At 39.5% G+C, this 24,429-nt stretch overlaps 1 protein-coding gene across 1 annotated transcript in view; it reads right to left on the bottom strand.

The window, feature by feature from the left end:
- Positions 1-259: 259 nt before the first annotated feature.
- The window catches only part of lactb2 (lactamase, beta 2), a 36,183-nt gene continuing 12,013 nt past the window's right edge, over positions 260-24,429 (bottom strand). Inside the window, exons 3-7 of the mRNA XM_072253855.1 lie at positions 20,777-20,903; positions 18,720-18,898; positions 14,084-14,232; positions 5,349-5,430; positions 260-1,523 (exon numbers count right to left, since the gene is read on the bottom strand). Of these exons, the coding sequence (XP_072109956.1) occupies positions 1,483-1,523; positions 5,349-5,430; positions 14,084-14,232; positions 18,720-18,898; positions 20,777-20,903 (578 nt within the window). The 3' untranslated portion in view covers positions 260-1,482. The remainder of the gene's footprint in view (positions 1,524-5,348; positions 5,431-14,083; positions 14,233-18,719; positions 18,899-20,776; positions 20,904-24,429) is intronic.

The raw sequence follows: 24,429 nt of genomic DNA, 5'->3' as shown, positions 1-24,429 counted from the left end.
ACACATAACACATTTAACCTTGAAGTGAATGGGCTACAGCAGCAGAAGATTATGAATATACACTAAATGGCCACTTTATTATGTACAGAAGGTAAAACATTCCCTGGTAAGTTTTGAATTATTGAATTTTTTAAAGTAGGAAATAAAAAAAATTTGTTTGGATTGTACTTAGTACCTACTCTGCTTGGATGCTATTCAAATCAAAGCTTTTCACTGTACCTTGTTGTTGTGTTCTTTATATTCATATGTACCTTGGGTTACTAATAAAGAACCATCTTCCGGAAGAAATAGAAGTTTTATTTAACAACAACCACAATGTTTTTACAATACCATGTTTCTCGATCTTTCTATCATCCCTGCGCATGCTCAGAACTCTCTCCAATCACGTTCGTACACGTCGTATCACCATACATGTGACAATAATAAACCTTGTGACACTGTACATGTGATCATAATAAATCAATTACCAATTGTAAACAATGATTAAATCCTGCAGATCTGCTGTGTTTGTAGATGTATAATTATAGATTCAATAGTAAGTGGTGGCGTTTGAGTTGTGTCTAGCCATATAGTCAAGACTGTAGAGAGAGTAGAGTAATGGGCTGAGCACGCATCCTTTAGGTGCATCTGTGTTGACTCTCAGTAAGGAGGAGATGTTATTTCCGATCTGCACTGACTGTGCTCTCCAAACGAGGAAATTAAGGATTATGTTGCAGAGAAAGGTACAGTGACTTAGGTTTTAAAGCTTGTTGATTAGTACTGAAAAGATGATGGTACTGAACACTGAGCAGGGCTATGTAGGGCTATGCCAGTCCACAGTCATACTTCTGGTCTGATCTTGTCCCTGCATATGTATTCGTCGTACACTGCTCATAAAGAGATAGTTTTTTTTTCTGCAAAGCAACCAGGTTATCTTTTAAAGATATGTGCACCAAACCAGGGCACAACAGAAGAGAAAAGATGTTTTTGCCCAATGGTTCTTGACCTTTCAACAAATAGCAAAAACATCCTGATTCCTTAAAAGAAATATAATCCCAGATTTTATGTTACATATAGACTTATCATGGCAACAGATAGAACGTTTAATACATTATACATGTTTATTGTATGCCACTGCTCAATGAATATTCTCTTGTAAATCAACAGAGATCAGTGATCTAGAAAAAATACATGCAAACTATTACGCGAATTATCATTTTGATTCATTATAAAATCATGAGGGTACAATTTCCTGGGGTGCTTTCTTGATAAAATTTTACTGAAATTTTGATATATACTATCAGAATAATGCTCATAATTTCTCCATTGTTCCAACAGATTGTCAGAGGAATCCCTGTGGATATTCCACTCCTGTATATTTATTTTCACATTTTAGGTAACAAACCCAGCAAACCAGTACTTCAGAAACCAAATCTTAAAAAAAATAGCAAATATATCTGAAGAAGAGGCTTCCTTTTTGTCCATTTAAAAAAGACTTTTCCATTACAAGTTATTTTTCCACTTCTGGATTTCATTATCGTGGCCTGCAAGACATTATAGGAATTTTGATCAAAAAACAGTAGATTCTGACATTAAAACTGCAAAACTACAGTCACTAACTCAATAATATTCTGAGGGTTAGTATTCAGGCTACCACACTAAACATTTCTAAATTAGCAAATGGAAATAGTATTTACCAGTTTTTCCTATTTCCTTTGATAAATCACCAGTTCTTGCGATTAAGTATCGCAGGTGCAGTCACTTTCCATTGTCTAGATTACTATTTTTCATGAATGATTTTAAGTAACAGGTCTATTCAATTGTGTTGGTAATTTGAGTTTTCACATGACATCTATTGCCTCACACTTCAAGCAGGTCGGAAGTAGACACACACAATTCTTTTCCTCTGTTCTTATGTCATAAAGTTAAATTGTGGGGTAGCACTATCATTCCTGCACAGATCATTCAATTCAGCACCTAGCAGTGAATAAATATGCAATCTTAGCCCATAAAATTCTGTTGATGTCTCAATTTGGGTGGCGAAGTGGAGATACATCTCTACCAAAGGAAGGCATTCCTTTGCAGGTCACCCTTGAGCAAGATGTAGCACCTGCTTAGCCCCCCAATCATGGTCATGAGAAGTCGTGGGAGCAGGTGGTGGATGGTCATATGAGCAGCTGGTGTATATCATAGCTCCTGGTTATCAACGACTGACGCCAGGTAATCTCTGAAGAGTATTGATAATGGTTGGGGTCACCCGTCATGTAAAGACACTGACTGGAAGATGGCAATGGCAAACCACTTCTGTAGAAAAATCTGCCAAGAACAATCATGGTCACCATGATCACCTACGTTATATGACATGTCACATAATGATGATGGTGAATGTCTCAATTGCAAAAACGAAGTGAGTTCTTGGTGCTAACATAACAAAGTTGTAGTCAATAAAATTGAAATACAGTGGACTCGCGTTAATTGGGACACATCAGGACCAGTACATTTGGGCCCAATTAAATAGTTGCCCCAATTAGCCGAAGTTCCATGGAAATAGTTGAAAGGTATAAAAAAGGCAAGCTAGTATTTAACTGAGTAACAACTAATGTATTTAAATGAAATAACAGAATAAATTAGAATACTATGAAAACTACTACAATGCGATAAAACTGTACGTATATTAGTTCCTAATCATTATTGATGGAGGAATTAATCTGCCATGTTCTTTTATTTGACTGTAAATGAACGAAGTCAGTACAGTTGAAAGGTGAAATGTTTAAAGGTAACATGAGGGGAAACTTCTTCACTCAGAGGGTGGTGAGAGTGTGGAACAAGCTGCCAGCAGAAGTGGTGGATGTAATGGTAATTTCAATGTTTAAGAGAAGTTTGAATAGCTACATGGATAGGAGGGGTACAAATGGCTATGGTCCAGATGCAGGATGATGGGACTAGGCAGTTTAAATGGTTCAGCATGAACTAGACTGGCTGAAGGGCATTTTTCAGTGCTGTAGTTTTCTACGACTTTACAATGGACTGCCTTCATACTATTTTATAGAGAACTGCATCCTTCAAATCTTCATTTTGATTGTAACAAGATAATTGTCAATACTTCCAAATTCTTCGCAATTCCTAACTCGATGAAGTAGTAAAATAATTTCATTTTCACTCCTGACCGCTTTTTTTTTGGCATCTCCGAGCCTGAATCCTTAAATATGTGGTTTGAATGGTCTTTATTTCTCATCATCTATCAGTAACTAAAATCACTGCTTTTTGAACACAAATATAAGCAACTAATGCTATTTGAAAACTGATCGCTGCAAGCATGATGTAGTGCCTAATGACCATTCAAGTGAACGCAACTGAATCTAATTAGGAACAGTTTGGAAAGCCTCCTGCCCCAATTAAGACCACAAGACCATAAAATACAGGAGCAGAATTATGCCTTTAGGTCCATCGAGTCTGCTCTGCATTTCATCATGGCTGATCTATTTTTCCCTCGCAGCCCCAATCTCCTGCCTTCCCACTGTATCCGTTCAAGCCTTGACCAATCAAGAATCTATCAATCTCTGCCTTAAATATACATAAAGACTTGGCCTCCACAGCTGCCAGTGGCAACAAATTCCACAGATTCAACATCCTCTGGCTGAAGAAATTCTTCATCTCCATTCTAACTGGATGCCCCTCTGTACCGAGGCTGTGTCCTCTTCACATCCACATAGGAAATGTGGACTCCACATCCACTCTATCAAGGCCCTTCACCATTCAACTCTTCATTCTTCATATGACAAGCCGTTCGATCCTGGAATCATTTTTGTGAATTGAGTTCCTTTCCGGGATGTCCTTTCTAAGATAAGGGGCTCAAAATTGCTCACAATACTCCAAGTGAGGCCTCACCAGTGCTTTATAAAGTCTCAACATTACATCCTTGCTTTTATATTCTAGTCCTCAAATTAAGCAGGATAATGTCCAAAGTAAATGAAGGTAATCCTGACGAAGGGTCTCGGCCCAAAACGTCGACTGTACCTCTTCCTAGAGATGTTGCCTGGCCTGCTGCATTCACCAGCAACTTTGATGTGTGTTGCTTGAATTTTCAGCATCTGCAGAATTCCTCGTGTTGGCCTATAGTTTCCTTTCATCTTCCTCTCTCCCTTGTTAAGAGTAGAGTGACATTTGCAATATTCCAGCTTTCTGGAACCATTCCAGGATCTAGTGATTCTTGAAAGATCACTACTAATGCCTGTACAATCTCTTCAGCCTCCTCTTTCAGAACTCTGGGTGGTCACCATCTGGTCCTGGTGACTTATCTACCTTCATACCTTTCAGTTTCCTAACCTTCTCTCTAGTTATGGTAACCACACACTTCATAACCCCTGACACCTGGAACTTCCACAATACTTCTGGTGTCTTCCACAGAGAAGACTGATGCAAACTACTTATTCAGCTCGTCCGCCATTTCATTCTCCTGATTACTACCTCTCCAGCATCGTTTACCAGTGGTCCAATATCCACTCTCACCTCTCTTGGTGCGATCCACAAATTTGCTGATCCAGTTTAGCACAATATCAACTAAATTATTAATATAGATGATAAACAACAATGGACATAGCACCAATCCCTGCGGCACATCACTTGTTAAACATAGAAACATAGAAAATAGGTGCAGGAGTAGGCCATTTGGCCCTTCGAGCCTGCACCGCCATTCAGTATGATCATGGCTGATCATCCAACTCAGAACCCTGTACCAGCCTTCCCTCCATACCCTCTGATCCCTTTAGCCACAAGGGCCACATCTAACTCCCTCTTAACCAGCCTTTATCAGAGACAGCCATCTACCATCACTCTCTGGCTTCTCCTAAGCCAATGTTGATCCAGTCGGTTACTTCATCCTGAATACCAAGCAACTTAACCTTCTCGACCAGACTCCGATGCAAAGGCTTGCAGCTCCTGTAAAAGAGGAAACTGGCAACAAGCTTAGGCTATTTAAAGTCTCACTGAAATATCAGAATCCGTCTTTTTCAAAAGCCTCTTTCTCCAAACATGAATCAAAATACTTCTTCTAAAACATTTTGACCTTACCAAACCACAATTGTTTCGTTCTAGATAACGTGCTGCTGATGGACTGCAGTTCCAATACGGAACTGACTCCAGCTAACAAGATCTCATGATGTATCATCTTGTGGAAGCTGTCAGTATTTTCATAGATTTGGTCCCAGGCTTAGCAGTCAGCAATCTTTTTCCTGTGAAAGGCATAACTAGGCTATCATTTGGCAGACTCTGCTCAGAGGCTGTATGATAAGTGCACTCAAATGCCCATTGGGAACAAAAAAGTATTGATACTTTGAACATTTTTAATCTTCACTGTTGAGAACACTCACTCAGTTTTCCTTCCTTTCCCAACTTTTTCAGGTGGTGTGTAAGATTAACTTCAGCTGCATGATGCAGATGAGGAGGGGTATCCTATTGGCAAAGCAAGCCACAGGTTATTCATTGTTCTTAGATATTTTCTAAAGTAAAGATAAACACCAAATATATATTCTTTTAATCTAATGGAGAACATATCAAATGACTTTATTTTGATAAACAGATTAATATATTCTTATTTGAAACCCTTAACCTGATAAATAAATGCTTACATGTGCCTTTTACAACCAAAATACTTTATAGTTAATTAAATACTTTTGACACGATCAATACCACAATGTTGGAATCCCTGCACTTAATATTAGCATAACAATATGATTGATATATTGATTGAGAACTGTTGAGAATTAACAACCAGGCTATGGTTAAGAACCATCTTACACAAACTACAGATAGTTTTTAATCATTATACTGTACATTGTTAAGAGTAATTGAAAAGATTTTTTATATGCCACATATTCCCTACAATATCTAGCAAGGCTGCATTCATTTTCCATCTTTTGAATAAAATATTCTAGAGAGTATGTGTTAGTGGTAAATTCAACATTTACCGCCCTATTTGAGTTGCAAGGGTAATTACAGGTCACTTTCTCTGCTAAGCTATTTCGTGAGAGAAAGATGCCCCAACAACTTTGTTAGCATTTCATAATGCAGTTTTTTTATTGATCCAAGACTGATGAAGGAACACTAATATGTGCTCATGACAGGGTGATATGGGGTTCTTGGTGCTTGCTGCAGTGGAAGGTACAAACTTTGGAAATGCAGCTACAGATGGTCTGATGTGTTGCTTCAGTGCTTTCTCCAAGTAACACATGGTAACGTAAGTTTAATAAAGCAAGGAGTCTGTTTATTCCCCCCTAGAATTTCTCCACCTGTACTCAAACATCTAAGAGTAGTTTATTATATAACACTCCTGATATACACTGAAGCTGATGGTCAGGTTTTAAAAACACAGGATGTGACCCAACAGACATTAGAATACGCAAACAACAGGAATTCTGCAGATGCTGGGAATTCAAGCAACACACATCAAAGTTGCTGGTGAACGCAGCAGGCCAGGCAGCATCTCTAGGAAGAGGTACAGTTGACGTTTCAGGCCGAGACCCAAGTCGACTGTATCTGTTCGTAGAGACGCTGCCTGGCCTGCTGCGTTCACCAGCAACTTTGATGTGTGTTGCAGACATTAGAATAGGTGGGTCCTGGTACGTTCCAGTAACCACAACATTTAAATCACTTATCCTCATAACCTTCCATTTAATCAGGAGACAGGTGATAGAAGACACAAAAATATTAAGGTTTAACATGATGGAAAGGCGATTAGGTCTCTTTTTGCATTTTTCAGTCCCTGTCTGGATGTTGTCCAGGACTTGCTGCATATGGACTAGTTAATTATACAGAAATTATCTGAACAATTTGTGATCATTAGCAAATGGACCAACTCCGACATGGTGGCAGGAGGTCAGTGACAATACAGTTGAAGACAATGGGCCTATTACGCTATCATCAAGAATTCCAACAGTCAAAATGAATCTCATGGTAGAATATGGTGATATACAGTTGAAGTCAGAAGTTTACATACACCTTAGCCAAATACATTTAAACTCAGTTTTTCACAATTCCTGACATTTAATCTTAGAAAACATTCCCTGTCAGTTAGGATCACTGCTTTATTTTAAGAATGTGAAATGTCAGAATAATAGTAGAGAGAATGATTTATTTCAGTTTTTATTTCTTTCATCACTTTCCCAGTGGGTCAGAAGTTTACACACACTTTGTTAGTATTTGGTAGCATTACCTTTAAATTGTTTAACTTGGGTCAAATGTTTTGGGTAGCCTTCCACAAGCTTCTCACAGTAAGTTGCTAGAATTTTGTTCCATTCCTCCAGACAGAACTGGTGTAACTGCGTCAGGTTTGTAGGCCTTCCTGCTCACACACGCTTTTTCAGTTCTGCCCACAAATTTTTTTATTGGATTGAGGTCAGGGCATTGTAATGGCCACTCCAATACCTTGACTTTGCTGTCCTTAAGCAATTTTGCCACAATTTTGGAGGTGTGCTTGGGGTCATTGACCATTTGGAAGACCCATTTGCGACAGAGCTTTAACTTCCTGGCTGATGTCTTGAGATGTTGCTTCAATATATCCACATAATATTCCTTCCTCATGATGCCATCCATTTTGTGAAGTGCACCAGTCCCTTCTGCAGCAAAGTTGCTACCCCCTTGCTTCATGGTTGGGATGGTGTTCTTTGGCTTGCAAGCCTCACCCTTTTTCCTCCAAACATAACGATGGTCATTTTGGCCAAACAGTTCAATTTTTGTTTCATCAGACCAGAGGACATTTCTCCAAAAAGTAAGATCTTTGTGCCCATGTGCACTTGCAAACTGTAGTCTGGCTTTTTTCTGGCGGTTTTGGAGCAGTGGCTTCTTCCTTGCTGAGCAGCCTTTCAGGTTATGTTGATATAGGATCCGTTTTACTGTGGACATAGATACTTGTCTACCTGTTTCCTCCAGCATCTTCACAAGGTCCTTTGCTGTTGTTCTGGGAATGATTTGCACTTTTCGCACCAAAGTACATTCATCTCTAGGAGACAAAATGTGTCTCCTTCCTGAGCAGTATGACGGCTGCATGGTCCCATGGTGTTTATACTTGCATACTATTGTTTGTACAGATGAACGAGGTACCTTCAGGAGTTTGGAAATTGCTCCCAAGGATGAACCAGACTTGACATCATTTTTTGACCTCAATCTGATAGAAAATTTGTGGGCAGAACTGAAAAAGCATGTGTGAGCAAGGAGGCTTACAAACCCAAAATGTTTGACCCAAGTTAAACAATTTAAAAGCAATGCTGCCAAATACTAACGAAGTGTGTGTGAACTTCTGACCCACTGGGAAAGTGATGAAAGAAATAAAAGCTGAAATAAATCATTCTCTCTACTATTATCCTGACATTTCACATTCTTGAAATAAAGTAGTGATCCTAACTGACCTAAGACAGGGAATGTTTTCTAGGATTAAATGTCAGGAATTGTGAAAAACTGAGTTTAAATGTATTTGGCTAAGGTGTACGTAAACTTCTGACTTCAACTGAATATGGAATTTGATAATAAATTTAGACCATAAGACATAGGATCAGAATGAGACCATTTGGCCCATTAAGTCCGCTCCACCATTCAATCACGGCTGATCTTTTTTTCTCATCCTCAGCCCCACTCCCCGGCCTTCTTCCTGTGATGCTTTGTCCAATCAAGAACCTATCAATCTCTGCCCTAAATACACACAACAACCTGGCCTCCACCGCGGCCTGTGGTAACAAATTCCACAAATTCACCACCCTCTGGTTAAAGAAATTTCTCTGAATTTTCATTTTAAATGGATGCCCAACTTAAATGGCTGCGCCCTCTTATCCTGGACTCCCCCACCATGGGAAACATCCTTTCTACATCTACTCTGTTTAGGCTTTTTAACATTCAAAAGGTTTCAATGGGATCCCCTTTCATCCTTCTAAATTCCAGTGGGTACAGACCCAGAGCTTTCAAATGTTCCTGGTATGGTAACCCTTTCACTCCCAGAATCATCCTTGTGAACATCCCCTGGACCCTCTCCAATGCCAGCACATCTTTTCTTAGATGAGGAGCCCAGAACTGTTCACAATACTCAAGGTGAGGCCTCACCATTGCCTTATAAAGCCTCAGCATCACATTCCTGCTCTGGTACTCTAGGCTCTTGAAATAAATACTAACATTGAACTTGCCTACCTCACCACCAACTCAGTCTGCAAGTTAACCTTTAGGGTGTTCTGCACGAAAACTTCGAAGTCACTCTGCAGCTCAGAGTTTTGGATTTTCTCCCCATTTAGAAAATGGTCTGCACATTTATTTCTACTACCAAAGTGCATGACCATGCATTTTCCAACATTGTATTTCTTTTGCCACTTTCTTGCCCATCCTCCTAATCTGCCCAAGTCCTGCTGCAACCTACTTGGTTCCTCAAAATATCTGCACCTCACACCAAACTTTGTATCATCTGCAAATTTGGCAACAAAGTAACCTATTCCATCATCTCCATCATTGATATATACAGCACAAAAAGCAGCAGTCCCAACACCGACCCTTGCGAAACACAACTAGTCACTGGCAGGCAACCAGAAAATTTTATTTCCACTCGCTGACTCCGACAAATCAGACAATGCTCTAACTATGCCAGTAACTTTCCTGTAATACCATGGGCTCTTAACATGGTAAGCAGCCTTACGTGCGACACCTTGTCAAAGGCCTTCTGAAAGTCCAAACATACAACATCCAGTGCATCTCCTTTGTACACACGGATTTAAACCATGCTGACTTTGTCCTATCTTATCCTGTATCACCAAACACTTGATAACCTTATCCTTAACAACTGACTCCAACATCTTCCCAACCACTGAGGTCAGGCTCTGGTCTATAATTCTCCTTCTGCTGCCTTCCTCCTTTCTTAAAAAGTGGAGTGACATTTGCAATTTTCCAGTCCTCTGGCACCATACCAGAGTCCAATGATTTTTGAGAGATCATTATTAATGCCTCCACAATCTCTACCACTACTTCTTTTAGAACCTTAGGGTGTAGTTCATCTGGTCTGGGTGACTAACGTACCGTTAGGTCTTTCAGCTTTTTGAGCACCTTCTCCCTTGTAATAGTAACTGCACTCACTTCTCTTCCCTCACACCCTTCAATATCTGGCACACTACAAGTGTCTTCTACAGTGAAGACTGATGCAAAATACTCATTTAGTTAATCTGCCATCTCCTTGACCCCTGTTATTATTTCTCTGGCCTCTTTTTCTAGTGGTCCTATATCCACTCTTATATCTCTTTAATTTTTTACATACTTGAAAAAGCTTTTACTATCCACTTTGCTATTGTTTGCTAGCTTGCTTTCATATTTCATTTTTCCCCTGCTAATGATACTTCTAGTTGCTCTCTGTAGGTTTTTAAAAAGCTTCCCAATCCTCTGCCTTCCCATTAAATGTTGCTTTGTTGTAAGCCTGCTTTTGCTTTTACATTAGCTTTGACATACCTTGTCAGCCATGGTTGTATTATTTTGCTATTTGAGTATTTCTTTGTTTTTGGAATACATCTATTCTGCACCTTCCTCATTTTTTCCCAGAACCTCACAACATTGCTGCTCTGCTGTCATCCCTGCCAGCAGCTCCTTCCAATTTACTTTGGCCAGCTCCTCTCTCATACCACTGCAATTTCCTTTACTCCACTGAAAAACTGCTACATCAGATTTTACTTTCTCCTTATCAAATTCCAAGTTGAACTCAAGTTTGAAGGCTTCCCACTAATGAGGCATCCCTTTGACAGAAAATTACCTATCCCAATCCACACCTGTCAGATCCCTTCCAATGGCATCCAAATGGGCCTTTCTCCAATTTAGAGTCTCAACCCAAGGACCAATCCCATCTTTTCCATAACTATCTTGAAACTAATGGAGCAATGATCAGTAGATCCAAAGTGTTTTGCTACACACACTTCAGTCACCTGCCCTGTCTTGTTCCCTAATAGAAGATCCAGTATCATACTCTCGCACTAGGACCTCTACATTATTAAGGAAACTTTCCTGAACACATTTGATGAAGTATCACATCCAGTCCTTTTACAGTACGGGAGTCCCGGTCAATATATGTAAAGTTAACATCACCTACAGTATGTCATAACCTTATACTGTACGAGTATTTCTTGTAACTGCTTGCTATCCCTCTGCCAAATTGCTCCTCTAAGTCCCACTGACCATTTGGAGGTATATAATATAAACTCCGTTAACGTGGTCATCTTCTCTTATTTCTCAGTTACATCTATTTTGCCTCGGTAGATGAGCCCTCCAGTATGCTTTCTCTGAGCACTGCAATATTTTCTCTGATGAATAATGCCCCTCTCCCCATTTAAAACCTCTTCCTCTATCATGTTTAAAGCAACGGAATCATGGAACACTGAGCTGCCAGTGCTGTTCTTCTCACAACCAAGGCTCACAAAAGGCGACAATGCCGTAATTCCATAAATTTATTCATGTACTGTTAATCTGCCTTATCTACAACACTTTTTGCATTGAATTATATAGACAGATACTTTCTTGAATTCAAAGGAAATTACAGTGTCACAGTAGCATTATAAGTGCACAAATATACAAATATTAGAAGGGTATTGAAAGCAGAGCTTAGGAGGGTTAATGGCACCTAACGGCAACTCCTTCGCTTGCACCTTCGGAAACAGCTCTATTTCCATCTTTAATATCTCTATTTTACCCTTTCAGGGTTCTTTTGAAGACCTTGAATTGGAGTTACATGCTGACTACTGTTCTTTGCAGGAATGGGATCCGCTCTCGGGGTTTCACAACCAACCGTTGTTGTTTGGCCTAAGAGTCCAGCTTGGATTCGGAAGCCTGGGATCTCGGGACTCTGGAGATGGGCGGATTGAGGGTCGGTGTCACGACAGGAGACCTGTGTGTCATCGGGGGACTCGGAATATCTGCAGTTGTGTGCCCAGTTTTTTGTGTACAGGGCTTGAAAAAAGCAACCTGGCTGACTTTGAACATTGTAAACAGTGAGTTGGTTGTTATGTCTCCCCACTTGCTGGGAAAATGGAGACACCTCTTCCTCCCTTATTAGGGAGAGAGAGAACCTGTGGGATGTTGAAACGCGAAGTCTTTGGGGTAACTGCCAGTCTGTGTCTTTGCTGTTGCTTTGCTCACGCTTGAGTGCTCGGTGGCGGTGCTGATGCTTTTTTTTTGCCGGTGGGGGGAGGGGGAATTGTTGCTCATTGCCACTTGCACATGGGAGGGGGAGCTGGGGGTGACTTTGGGGTTCTAACATTTAACTGTCGTTCATTCTTTGGGCACTCCTCTGTTTTCGTGGATGGTTGCGAAGAAAAAACATTTCAGGACGTATATTGTATACATTTCTCTGACATTAAATTGCACCTTTGAACCTTTGAGTAGTAAGAAAGAATAAAACAATAAGTTACCTCAGTTTAACAGGAGCTTTTGGTTGACTCATTATAGAGCCTAATGGCCAAGAGTAAGAGTGACCTCATATAATGCTCTTTGGAGCAGCACAATTGTCTTACTGATATTAAGCTGCAGATGATACAGATAGCACCATTTGACAAAGTCCTCCACCAGGGCCCTGTATTCATCCTCCCATTATATATCCAACCATTGCTGAGTCATCAGAGAATTCCCGTAGATGACGTGACTCAGTGTTGTATCTAAAGTCCAAGGTATACAGTGTAAACAGGAAGGGAGCAAATACAGTATCCTGTGGGGCCCTAGTGCTGCTTACAGCCACGTTTGACATACAGCTCTGAAGCTGCACAAGCTATGGTCTGGCAGTAAGGTAATCCATTATCCAGGATACAATAGAAGTGGCAAGCTGCATTGAATGGAGCTTTTCCCCCAGCAATGAGGGCTGTATGGTATTGAAGGCACTCGAGAAATCAAAAAACATGGTCCTCACATATGATATTCATCTGAGGTCATTAGTCCCTCCCTTTCAGTTTTGTTTAGGCTTAACATCTACTTTCCCCACAACCACTCCACCTGCTGACCTTCCACTCTGGTTCCCATCTCCCTCCAACTCCAGTTTAAACCCCTGGTGCAGAACTAGAAAACCTTCGTGCAAAGATATTGGTCCCCCTTCAGTTCGGGTGGAAAATGTCCCATTTGTACAGGTCCTATTTTTTTTTCTGAATGAGAGCCCAATGATCCAAAAATCTGAAGTTCTCACTCCTGTACCATCTCCTTAGCCACATGTTAAAAGGCATTATCTTCCTTTTTCAGGACACGCTAGCATGTGGCAAAGGTATCAACCTTGAGATCATTTTCTTAGAAGTCCTGTCCTTTAACTAACTCCCTGAAATCACTTTGCAGGACCTCATCACCCTTTCTGCCTATGTCATTGGTACCAATGTGGACCAGGACTTTGGGCTGCTCACCTTCTCCCTTAAGAATAGATTTGATCGAAGCTGACTCTGACCTTGGTACTTGAGAGGCAACATACCATCTGGGAATCTTGTCCTTATCCACAGACTCTCCTATCGGTCACTCTAACCAGCGAGTCCCTTATCTACTGTTTGCCTATTTTTTCTCTTTTGCTACTGATCCACAGAGCCAGACTCAGTGCCAGAGACCTAACTGCTGTGGTTTTCCTCTGCAAGGTTGTCCCCCCACAACTGTATCCAAAATGATATACTTGTTATTGAGGGGAAAAGCCATACGGGTACTCTGCTCTGACTGCTTATTCCCTTTCACACTCCTGACAGTTACCGTGTCCTGCAATTTAGGAATAACTGTCTCCCTGTAACTCTTGTCAATCAACCCCTCTATCTCCTGAATAATCTGTAGATCATCCAATTCCAGCTCCAGTTCCATAATGTGGTCTGTTAGGGGGTGCAGCCAGATGCACTTCTCGCAGGGGTAGTCATCAGGGACACTGCAGGTCTCCTGGACCGCCCACATCATGCAAAAGGAGCACACCACTGCCCTGCTCTCCATTCCCACTGCTCTGGCTTGTGCTATAATATCTTGTATGGTTCTCAATCAGAAGGATAGTGACTTCATATGTAAGTTTTTAAATCACACAATTTAAAACCTTTTCTTGTGTAACTATCAAGGACACAAACCCAATATTAAGCATGCATGTAAAAATAAAGGTTACCTTATACACAATTTTAACAAGTTCCACTGGGGTGAAACACTTCCCAGGATGCTCCTGAAAAACTTTTAAAATTTGCTCTTCCCTCAAGTTTCTGTGAAATATATATTCTCTGATTTTATCAGAAGCATTTTGCACAACTGGACCATGACCTGGAATGCAAAATAGGGCATGAAAAATCAAAAAAGCAATTATTTCAATTGTTCATTCAGATAACACATGGCTATATACTGAATGCTATTTATTATCTCAACCAGCTAGCTAAATTATGGAATTTCTGTTTTGTATATAATTTGAATATATAAAATCTGAGAAGAATAATTAGTTGAAAAAAAATTATATTAAAGGTTTGTTTTCGGAGTTCAAATACATTTTTGGCATTACAGAAGACATCACAGATGAGTTCAATGTAAAGAAAAAGTCGCCCCCCTCTGCAGATCACAAATATAGAGCAAATAAAGGTTTCTAATTTGCTCAAAACTCATGTTTTTTCCAATCCTGACAATGATTTGTGACTCAGTCTTTACAAAGTAACTATCTGGCATCAGAATAGATCACTATATTAATGATTACGAGGAACCACATCTCCTTACTACATACAGTCTGGTTAAATTGGAATGCAAATATACCTTTGTTCTTAGCTCTTTTCACATAACAAGCCTGGATCCAACAGTTCTGTGCTGGATCCAAGCTCAAGTGCCAAGTTCATGACACGCGTACTGCACAATAACACAAGAATGCAAACTGAACTGCTGGTGTCGTGGTTTCTCGTTTCTTACAAACAACAAGGAGACGCAGAAAATCCTTCAAGAAGTTTTAAACTTTAATTTGCAAAACAAAGCTGAGACAATCAGAAAGCTAGTAGCTGACTGCCCATCGAGGCTTGTACACAGCATTCTTTATAGCAATCTCCTATCTTAGCTACATTATCATATCCAGACGGCCTGTGATCACATATCATCAATACATCCGCTCTCGACCTTCCACTATTGTTTTACTCCCCAATTTAATTATGTCCTAGTTTACTTTTTAGACCAGGTGTCCCCTCATCCCTAACCACAGTTATTTCTTAATTGGTCTTGTTTTGACATACTGCCACATATTTCATTACCTTACTCGCCACCGTTATCTTCCTACTTGGTTTCATTCTAGTTCTCTTCATGAATTAATAGTGATTAGGTCAAAAGTCATGGCTACATAGTGAATACCCTCTATTCAGCTAGCAGTGGTTACATAGTAAATATAGAAAATATAATGTGTGCATTTAAGTGAATACTGAAATACTGTTGAATAAATACTGTAATACATAGAAAATACAATGTATGCGTTTATTTTTTCCAATACTGGCACCCTTTTCCAAACATGCTGTGACGGCATAAATTCTGGGAAATCTGCTAGAAAGACCTGTGAAGGTTAGACCTGCAACAAGAGTACCATCTCCATCAAAAGACCGACGAGGAAACAAGTGTAGGAGCCATGTATCTGTTTTCTATCTGCAGTGGTATTCTGTGTTGCACATTTATTATATTTATTATGGTAGATAGTCACATGGGGGTGTGGTAAAAGTGTAGGGTTTAGTTCCGTATTTGTGCTTTCTTCTTGGCACTTTAGTACTAGGACAGATGGATGTCATATCTTTTGTTATGCTTAACTTCATTTAATTACATTTGAAATCATTTAACTCTACTTAACTTCGATTAACTTTAATTATGTGTAATATCATTTGTCTTAGTTTCAGAAATTGCATTGCTTCAAGATTATTTGTTTTGCTAATTGCCAATAAAGGATTGAATACATTTCTTCAACTTTGTGGAACATGATTATTGGATTGATCAGAGGGTGTGTCATACAAGGATAAGAATCCAAGGGGTTTACCAGCATTGGCTTGTTAGAGTTTGCCACTGTAACAAGCAAGAACATTTTTGTGTGTTTAGAATTTTAATTGCTTGTTATTTAATGTTTTCTATCTTTTTGAATGCCAGTGGGTAGGATATGTTAAGGACTATCAATATATTTTCCACCAGTTTTATGAACAGAGTTTGCCAAGATGCCTATTTTGCATTTGCGCTCTTCTGAATAAATAGATTGTAAACCTATTATGATATATATATCGTACGTACAAACTACTGGAGAAACTCAGCAAGCCAGGCTGCATCAATGGAAAGGAGTAAACAGTCGAGATGTCTTCGCCCAAAACGTCGACAGTTTACTCTTTTCAATGGACGCTGCCTGGCCTGCTGAGTTCCTCTAGCAATTTGTGTGTATTGCTTTGATATCCAGCTCTGCATATTTTCTCGTTTAAAATATACGTGACAAGTACAGTAACCTGTGGTGACTTTTCTGACCCAATGTATAGAATATTTTCCCATTGTGGATTCTTGGAATTTTTGCCAATATTAAATAGAGACTCCCTGAAATTACAAGTAAACATGGGTAGAATATATAGAATATACCATGAAACAAGCAATGCCACATATAGGAAGCTGTCTCTACTACCTGAATTACCACATTTTTTCTGAAGTATTTGAATATAGAAGCTGTTGGAACCAATTCAGACCAATGAAGTGCATTTTACAAGCAATCTCCCTCTTTCCAAGGAAATGCCCCAGTTCACTCCTCTGTTCCCACTGGCCCCTTACATTTTTCTCCCCACCTGCTCCTTCTTGTCCCTTTTCTCAGTTCCTCCTCCCATTTCGTTTGCTCTCTCCAAGAGTATATTTTGTGCCCTTGCTTTCCTCACTAGTTCTTTCCAGAAATGTTTAACATGGATATTAGGGAGTTGACAAACTGGTCTTCTCCTTAGCCTTAGTAAGATATGATTCAGAGACCTCATCCCTGTCAACAATGTATGGATTGTAGGGCGCTTCTCAATCATCCACATCCCAGTGCATGAAAGTTCCGACTTTCTAATATCCAAGATGTGAAGGGTAATCACAGAAAATTGGATAGAAATGGACCAACAATAGGTTAAGTTATTGATCATTACTATTACTCTCAGCACACATAATGGAAGATCCTGTATTACATGCATCTAAGCTGGTTTAAACAAAAATGCCCTGGAATAAACACAGGAATCAGTTTTTATTGCACTATGTTAGTTTTCACATCAGAAAGCTCAAGCTGTGAAAAGCTGTAAAAGCTCCTCAAAAAGGCACCTTGCTCGGTGACGTGTGAATGTGATGTTGGGCCTTCCAGCCATTGCTGAATTTATTTATTTGCTAGGTTACTCCAAAGAACATTAAGTCAACGGCAGAATGCAGGCAAGGAACATCTATGCAAACATGAGGAATTCTGCAGATGATGGAAATTCAAGCAACACACATCAAGGTTGCTGGTGAACACATCAGGCCAGGCAGCATCCCTAGGAAGAGGTACAGTCGACGTTTCGGGCCGAGACCCTTCGTCAGGACTAACTGAAGGAAGAGCTAGTAAGAGATTTGAAAGTGGGAGGGGGAGAGGGAGAATCCAAAATGATAGAAGAAGATAGGAGGGGGAGGGATGGAGCCAAGAGCTGGACAGGTGATTGGCAAAAACTCTTGCCAGTCACCTGTCTAGCTCTTGGCTCCATCCCTCCCTCTCCTGTCTTCTATCATTTTGGATCTCCCGCTCCCCCTCCCACTTTCAAATCTCTTACTAGCTCTTCCTTCAGTTAGTCCTGACGAAGGGTCTCGGCCCGAAACGTCGACTGTACCTCTTCCTAGAGATGCTGCCTGGCCTGCTGCGTTCACCAGCAACTTTGATGTGTGTTGAAGGAACACCTATGGAATAGTTAACGATTATGCTCTGCCACAGACTGTGGTGGAGGCTGAGTCTGTGGGTATATTTAAGGCCGAAGTTGATCATTTCCTGATCAGTCAGGGCATCAAAGGATATAGCGAGAAGGCAGGTGTATGGGGTTGAGTGGGATCTGGGATCAGCCATGATGGAATGGCAGAGCAGACTCATTGGGCTGAATGGCCTAATTCTGCTCCTATGTCTTTATGGTCTTATGATGCAACATTCATTACCAAACAAGCTAATCTTGAATGAATGAATGAACGAATGAACATGAATCTATTGGCTTTGATGGTTTTCCTCATTTCTCAAGTAAAATGTTATTGAACTCTATTTCACAAAGTCATGAGGGGAATTAAACAATATTCACTTAAATGGAAGCTATTAATGCTTCATGCAAATGATTATTTCATTAATTAGTCCCATTCTTTGTTCAGTTTTCTCACTCCTCTCAAGATCTCAGCTACTGGGATTTGATTCTATAGTCCACTGGTATTTAGACCCAAGTGACAAGAACACAAAGTTCTGTAGGCAATTCAAACATGAAAACATTACACAAATAGTCCTGATCATGCTAAATGGACACAAACTCCTTATCCAGTGGATCTTATAAAATACAAACCAAGAATTTTCCCTCCATCATCACCCAAGTCTACTTTGATGACTTGAATGGTGCTCTGGAGCGGATCAGATAAATTGTTTCAGGTAAATATGAATTTTCAATGATGAACTAGAATAGTTCATTGGTACTTTTTAGTTCAAACTTTTGTAGTGATAACCTTATCTCCAATGACTCATCTGTTTATGTTATTGACATTAAAATTCAATAATTTATAATGCAAAGCAATAGGGGAAATCCACTTACCTGGATATATTAAATCAGCTTTAATTTCTAGTAATTTTTCCAGTGAAGTCATATAATCATACAAGTCCTCAAACACAGCTGTACCTTCTCCCAGAATACAGTCTCCAGAAAATATAGCATTTTCCTCTTCAAGTAACAATGCCATATGATCACTTGCATGCCCAGGTGTGTAAATAGCCCTGGCAGCAAAAATATCATTTCAAACTACTTTTTTATAGATATGTGAATTTCATAAACAATATTTTAGAGAACACTAGTGTGTCACAGATATAATGCATAATCTTCAGTCTTCTGGGTTACAGAAAACCTGATTCATGAAAAGCTGAATTCTCCCAGTCTCTCAAGTATAATATTCTAATCTCTTTACCAAAGCAAAAATAACCCATAGCAAAAAATAATGCTTTTTCTAAACTGTCCTTCAGGTAGGATCAATCATGACGAACCTGAGTCACCTTTTGTTTGTGCAGATTTCTGTCATTAAGTTGCTAATAGCTTTCTTGTCACTCCACCCAAACTGCACACTATCCATTAATGGATGTTATTTAACTTTAGTGAGTTACCTAACATTAGTAAGAGTTGTTTTGAACAGTTGGTGGGACAGGAGATTCAGAAATAATTGCTATGGCTCAGCTGCCAATCCAGGTCGAGATATACTGAACACCTGGATCCAGAGCAAATGCATAGGTAACAGGCTGATCACAAAGAGGCAGATCAAAACAGCTTGCTTTATGGTAATAAAGAGGGATTTAGGAAAAGGCATATTAGTAAACCCTCCATAGATAACACTTTGAAAGCTCTTGGACTGAATAGATTTGATTACAGCTAACCCCGCCCCCCCAACAACCGTTCATCACCACAAAACCTCTCATATGCTTGCTAAAAGCCAGTTGCTTGACCCAAGACTGACCTAATCAAACGCTTAGCATTTGGTTTAGATTAGGTTGGGTATCAAAAATAAAATATATAATAAACAAGCTCAGACTTAGTTTTATTCTCAAGCACAACTCTATATGGAAAGAGCAACAACCAAAAACAGAGAAACAGCTAAAAACAATGTACGATAGAACCTAAAGCTAGTACTGCTCTCAGGACCAGGGCAGCAGAAGTATTTGGAGAGGTTTGGCTGATGGACAAAAGGGGTGTGGTTGAATCTCAATCTTTATTTTAAAAAATGAAGATATTTTCATATTCCTGAATAAAGTTTGGAAAATAGAAGTTTCGGTCAACCCAATAATATGGTTCAACAAATCAAGATGTGCATGGTTAAAGAGGTTTTGATGGAGCAGCATGACTAATGACAGAGCATAACTGTTTAAATGGAGATAGGCAAATTAACAGTAGCAGAATGTATGTTTTGCCAGTAAACGATGAGGGGAAAGAGAATATATAACTGAGAACCTGGACAAAAATTGCCAAAGAACTGAGGAGCATTTAGTCCAGGAATGGACACATAGTGGAGCTTGGAGCAGGAAGGGAATATGAGTAAAACAGAGATTCCTTTTCCATTATAGGCACAGTGGGACCATAAAAGCCAAATGAAATGACAACTTTTAGGGTATGGCTAAGAACATGGATGAGAGAATTTAGGATGAAAGTTTTTTTGAGGAGAAGTAAACAATAAACACTTGTACATTTCTATTCACCCCCTACATTCATCTTCAGACTAAGCTGTTTCTCCTAGCCCCAGTACTGTACTAAGGTTCAAAGTTCAAAATGTATTTATTATCAAAATATGAAGACTACATACAACCTTGAGATGTGTCTTCTTGCAGGCAGCCACAGAACAAAGAAACTCAATAGAATGCACAGAAAATCCCACACAACAAAGACTGTCAAACACCCAAATGCGAATAAAAGAAGGAATTGTGTAAACAATAAAAAAGTAAACAAATAACACACTGTGACTGATTACTTGTACTATTTCAATTTCTTCATTTTATAAAAATCAGCATTTTGCTATTTAATGGTAAATAACTGAATCAGAACCTCTAATGTCAAATGAAAATGTTTACAAATGTTAAAAGCAATTACAATGTCCTCATTAAAATTGTGAATACCTTAGTGTGGCTCCCTCAGTCTCCAACACATTTCCATCCTTTAGATAGGTATATTGGGCTTCACCGTTTCCAACCATTTCTTTCTCAGGTGGTTTGCGTGGAAGTTTGCTAATCTGAACATTGCCACCTTATAACATATAATCAAATATTGACAAAAAATATATATAATTAATTTACAATCTAAAATGATATTGCAGAACTGGTTGATAATACAAACTCAAAATACATTTCAAAAATAAATCTGCACAAGATGCATGTTTTCGTGGGCCCACACTGTGGGGCGAAGCACTGTAATGGTCTATATTCAATGTTTTCAGACAATATAGACAAATGAATGTCAGCCTTTTCAAATTAAAGTACCATTTTTAATTCATGTATAATATTCCATAATTATACAAATAATGTTGAATAGTGAAATAGAAACATATTTCATTTATTTTAAGATTCTACTGACCACTGCCATTGCATGCCATAAATTCTGGAATTTCCTTATTGAATATTACACTTCAGAGAATCTGAAGGAATACAACATCTTGGAAAATTAATGTAGAGAAACACTGTGCATGTGATTTCCTTCTGTTTCTTTTTCATATTATACAAACAAACTTCCTGTTTAATTTGGTGACTTCTGGCTGGTGGCTAATGAAACAAGGAAAACAACTAAATCAGAATCAGATTTAATATCACCACACATGTTGTGAAATTTGTTAACTTTATGGCAGCAGTACAATGAAATACATAATATGTTTATGTAAAAAACTGAATTACATTAAGTCTATTATATATGTCTATTAAATAGTTAAAATAAGTAGTGCAAAAAAAACAGAAATAAAAAAGCTGTGAGGTAGTGTTCATGGGTTCAATGCCCATTTAAAAAGTGGATGGCAGAGGAAAATACCTTGTTAATCACCCTTTTTCTGGTAAGTGATCATTGCAAGTGATAGTCTGTAACTTCCCTTTGAACTTGGAGGCAATTCGATGTGGCAGAACTGAGGCGAGGTGAGGCAGCAGGCCCGTTGCCGAGAGTGAGGAAGACAGGGTTTGCTCGAATCAAGTGCCAGGCTGAATCGGAAGGACTGGGTACAGGCCGAATTGAGGCAGCGGAGTCCAGTCCCCAGAGTGTATCAAAGCAACTGAACCCGATGTTTGGACGATTTTTGAAGTGCCAGGCCGAATTGGAAAGATTGGGTACAGGCCAAATTGAAGTGGTGGGGTCCAGGCCCCAGAGGGTATCAAAGCAACTGAATGTGATATTTGAATGACAATTTAAGTGCTGGGCTGATTTGGAAAGGTCGAGTACACGCTAAATCGAGGCGTAGGGTCCAGGTCCTAGAGCATATCGAAGTGACTGAACCCAACATTTGGAAGATGATTTAGGTGCTGGGGTAGATTGAGAACGTCAGGGTGTTGGGGCCCAAGGTGAGGGTCAGGCCGGTTCAATTCGTTGCTCTGCGACGTTTAACTCGGCTCTGCGCTGAACTAAGGGTCTGGAGACAGACTTTCGGTGGACTTCAGTTCAGAACGCTATTTGCGTGTATTTATTATTTGCATGATTTGTTTTTTTTCTGCACTCTGGGTGTTCGACTTTTTTTTATGGGTTCTTTAGGGTTTCTTTTTTTCATGGCTGCCTGTTAGGAGATGAATCTTAAGGTTGTATAATGTATACATACTTTGATAGTAAATGTACTTTGTACTTTAAAAACCTCAATAGGTATTTTAGTGTACAGTGAAAATTAATGCTATCTAGCATCAATGCAATTATTCTATCTTGGGATCCCAAGTATCCTATTTATGCAGCTACACCCAATCCATTAAAATATAACTGGAATTTGAATTTCAAAGTGACACAGAAATTACACAAATTCCTATTGATAAGGTATTTTGTATTTTTTAAGGGAAATGCATTACAAAACTACCACAGTCTTCATTCAAACTGCTCCGTGCTGTTTTTTGTAAACCACTACAAGCTACTGAGTATCTGAGTTATTCCTGATCCTTAAAGTGCTTCAACATTTTATTCAGAGTTCTGTGTCTCTAGTTGCTATGAGTAACCTCTGAAGGAAGATGATAATCACCATATGGGTGAGAAATTTCTTTTTAAATTACATCATGTTAATCCTTACTATAGAAATCTCATTTACAGAAAATGCTGGAAATACTCAATATTATCAGGAAGCAACTATGAACAGAAAAACACTGTTAGTACTTTAGGTTGAAGACCCTTCATCAGAAAGAGAGAAAATAAGCTACTTTAAATTGCAGAAAGGATGGGTGAACGATTGGTAGGGCAAGGGTTATATTCTGACACAATGAAGCTCAGGCAAGCATAAAAATAGGAGGAGGAGGATCTGTTGACAATGACGGTTGGTGGTATGAAATGTGAGGACTGGGGAACTCTTATCCTTTCTGTACACAAAGATTGGTGATGACAGCAGACATGCTGAGAATAGATCTAAGAGCAAGGAACGAGCCGACATTTGGTCATTGCTGGAATGGACTTGGGGCTGAGTTGAAGTGGCAGCACCCAGGTCCAAGAACGAGGAATGAGCCACTGTTTGGCCGATTTAAGTACCAGGCCAGATTGAAAAGGTTGGGGTGTTGGGCTGGAAGCCATGGACGGGCCGGTGTTCATCTCACTGCTCCACGAGGTTTACTTGTCTCTGAGGCTGTGGCCTGCAACTAACAGACTCCTGGACTGACTGCAGCAATGATCTGGCTTCATGGGGTGGAATCACTTTTGTGAACTTTAGCTCTGAGTGCAATTTGATTACTTTTTATTGGTTGCATGATTTGTTCTTTTTATTTTCCACACATTGGGGGTTTGACAGTCTTTCTATAAAATGGGGTTCTATTGGGTTTCTTTATTTTGTAGCTACCTGTATGTTGTGTACAGTATACATACTTAAATAATAAGTATACTTTGAACTTTGAGACTAGATGGACACTTCACAATTTCCAACACCTTTAATACGATTTCACCACTAGATGCATCCTGCCTTCTTTTCAGTGTTACATAAGACATAGAAGCAGAATTTGGTCATTTAGTCTGTTGAGTCTGCTCCACCTTTTCATCATGGCTGATCCATTTCTTTCTCAACTTCATTTTCCTGCCCTGACTAATCAAGAACCTATCAGCTTCTGCCTTACATACACACAACGACTTGGCCCCCACAGCTGCCTGTGGCAATGAATTCCACAGATTCAACACCCTCTGGCTAAAGAAATTCCTCTTCATCTCCATTCTAAATCGACATCACTCTATTGAGACACTGCCCCCTGGTCCTAGACTCCTCCAACATAGGAAACATCCTCTCCACATCCACCCAATCTGGGTCTTTCAACATTTGACTGGTTTGAATGACATTACTCTCATTCTTCTAAATTCCAGCAAGTACAGGCCCGGAGCCATCAATCGCTCCTAAAATGATTAGCCTTTCATTCCTGGAATCACCCTTGTGAACCTCCTCTGAACCTTTTCCAAAATCAGCATATCTTTTCTTAAATAAGGGGCCCAACACTGCTCACAATACTCCAAATGAAGCTTCACCAGAGCTTTATAAAGTTTCATCATTAAATCAATGTTTTTATATTATCATCATCATCATGTGCCATGTCATACGATGTGGGCAATCATTCTCTTCCATCTGTCCATG

Source organism: Mobula birostris, chromosome 1, assembly GCF_030028105.1.
Source record: "Mobula birostris isolate sMobBir1 chromosome 1, sMobBir1.hap1, whole genome shotgun sequence".
In the NCBI taxonomy this organism is placed as follows: Eukaryota; Metazoa; Chordata; class Chondrichthyes; order Myliobatiformes; family Myliobatidae; genus Mobula; species Mobula birostris.
The sequence above is the reverse complement of the archived record's forward strand: the minus strand, read 5'-3'. Positions and strand labels throughout refer to the sequence as shown.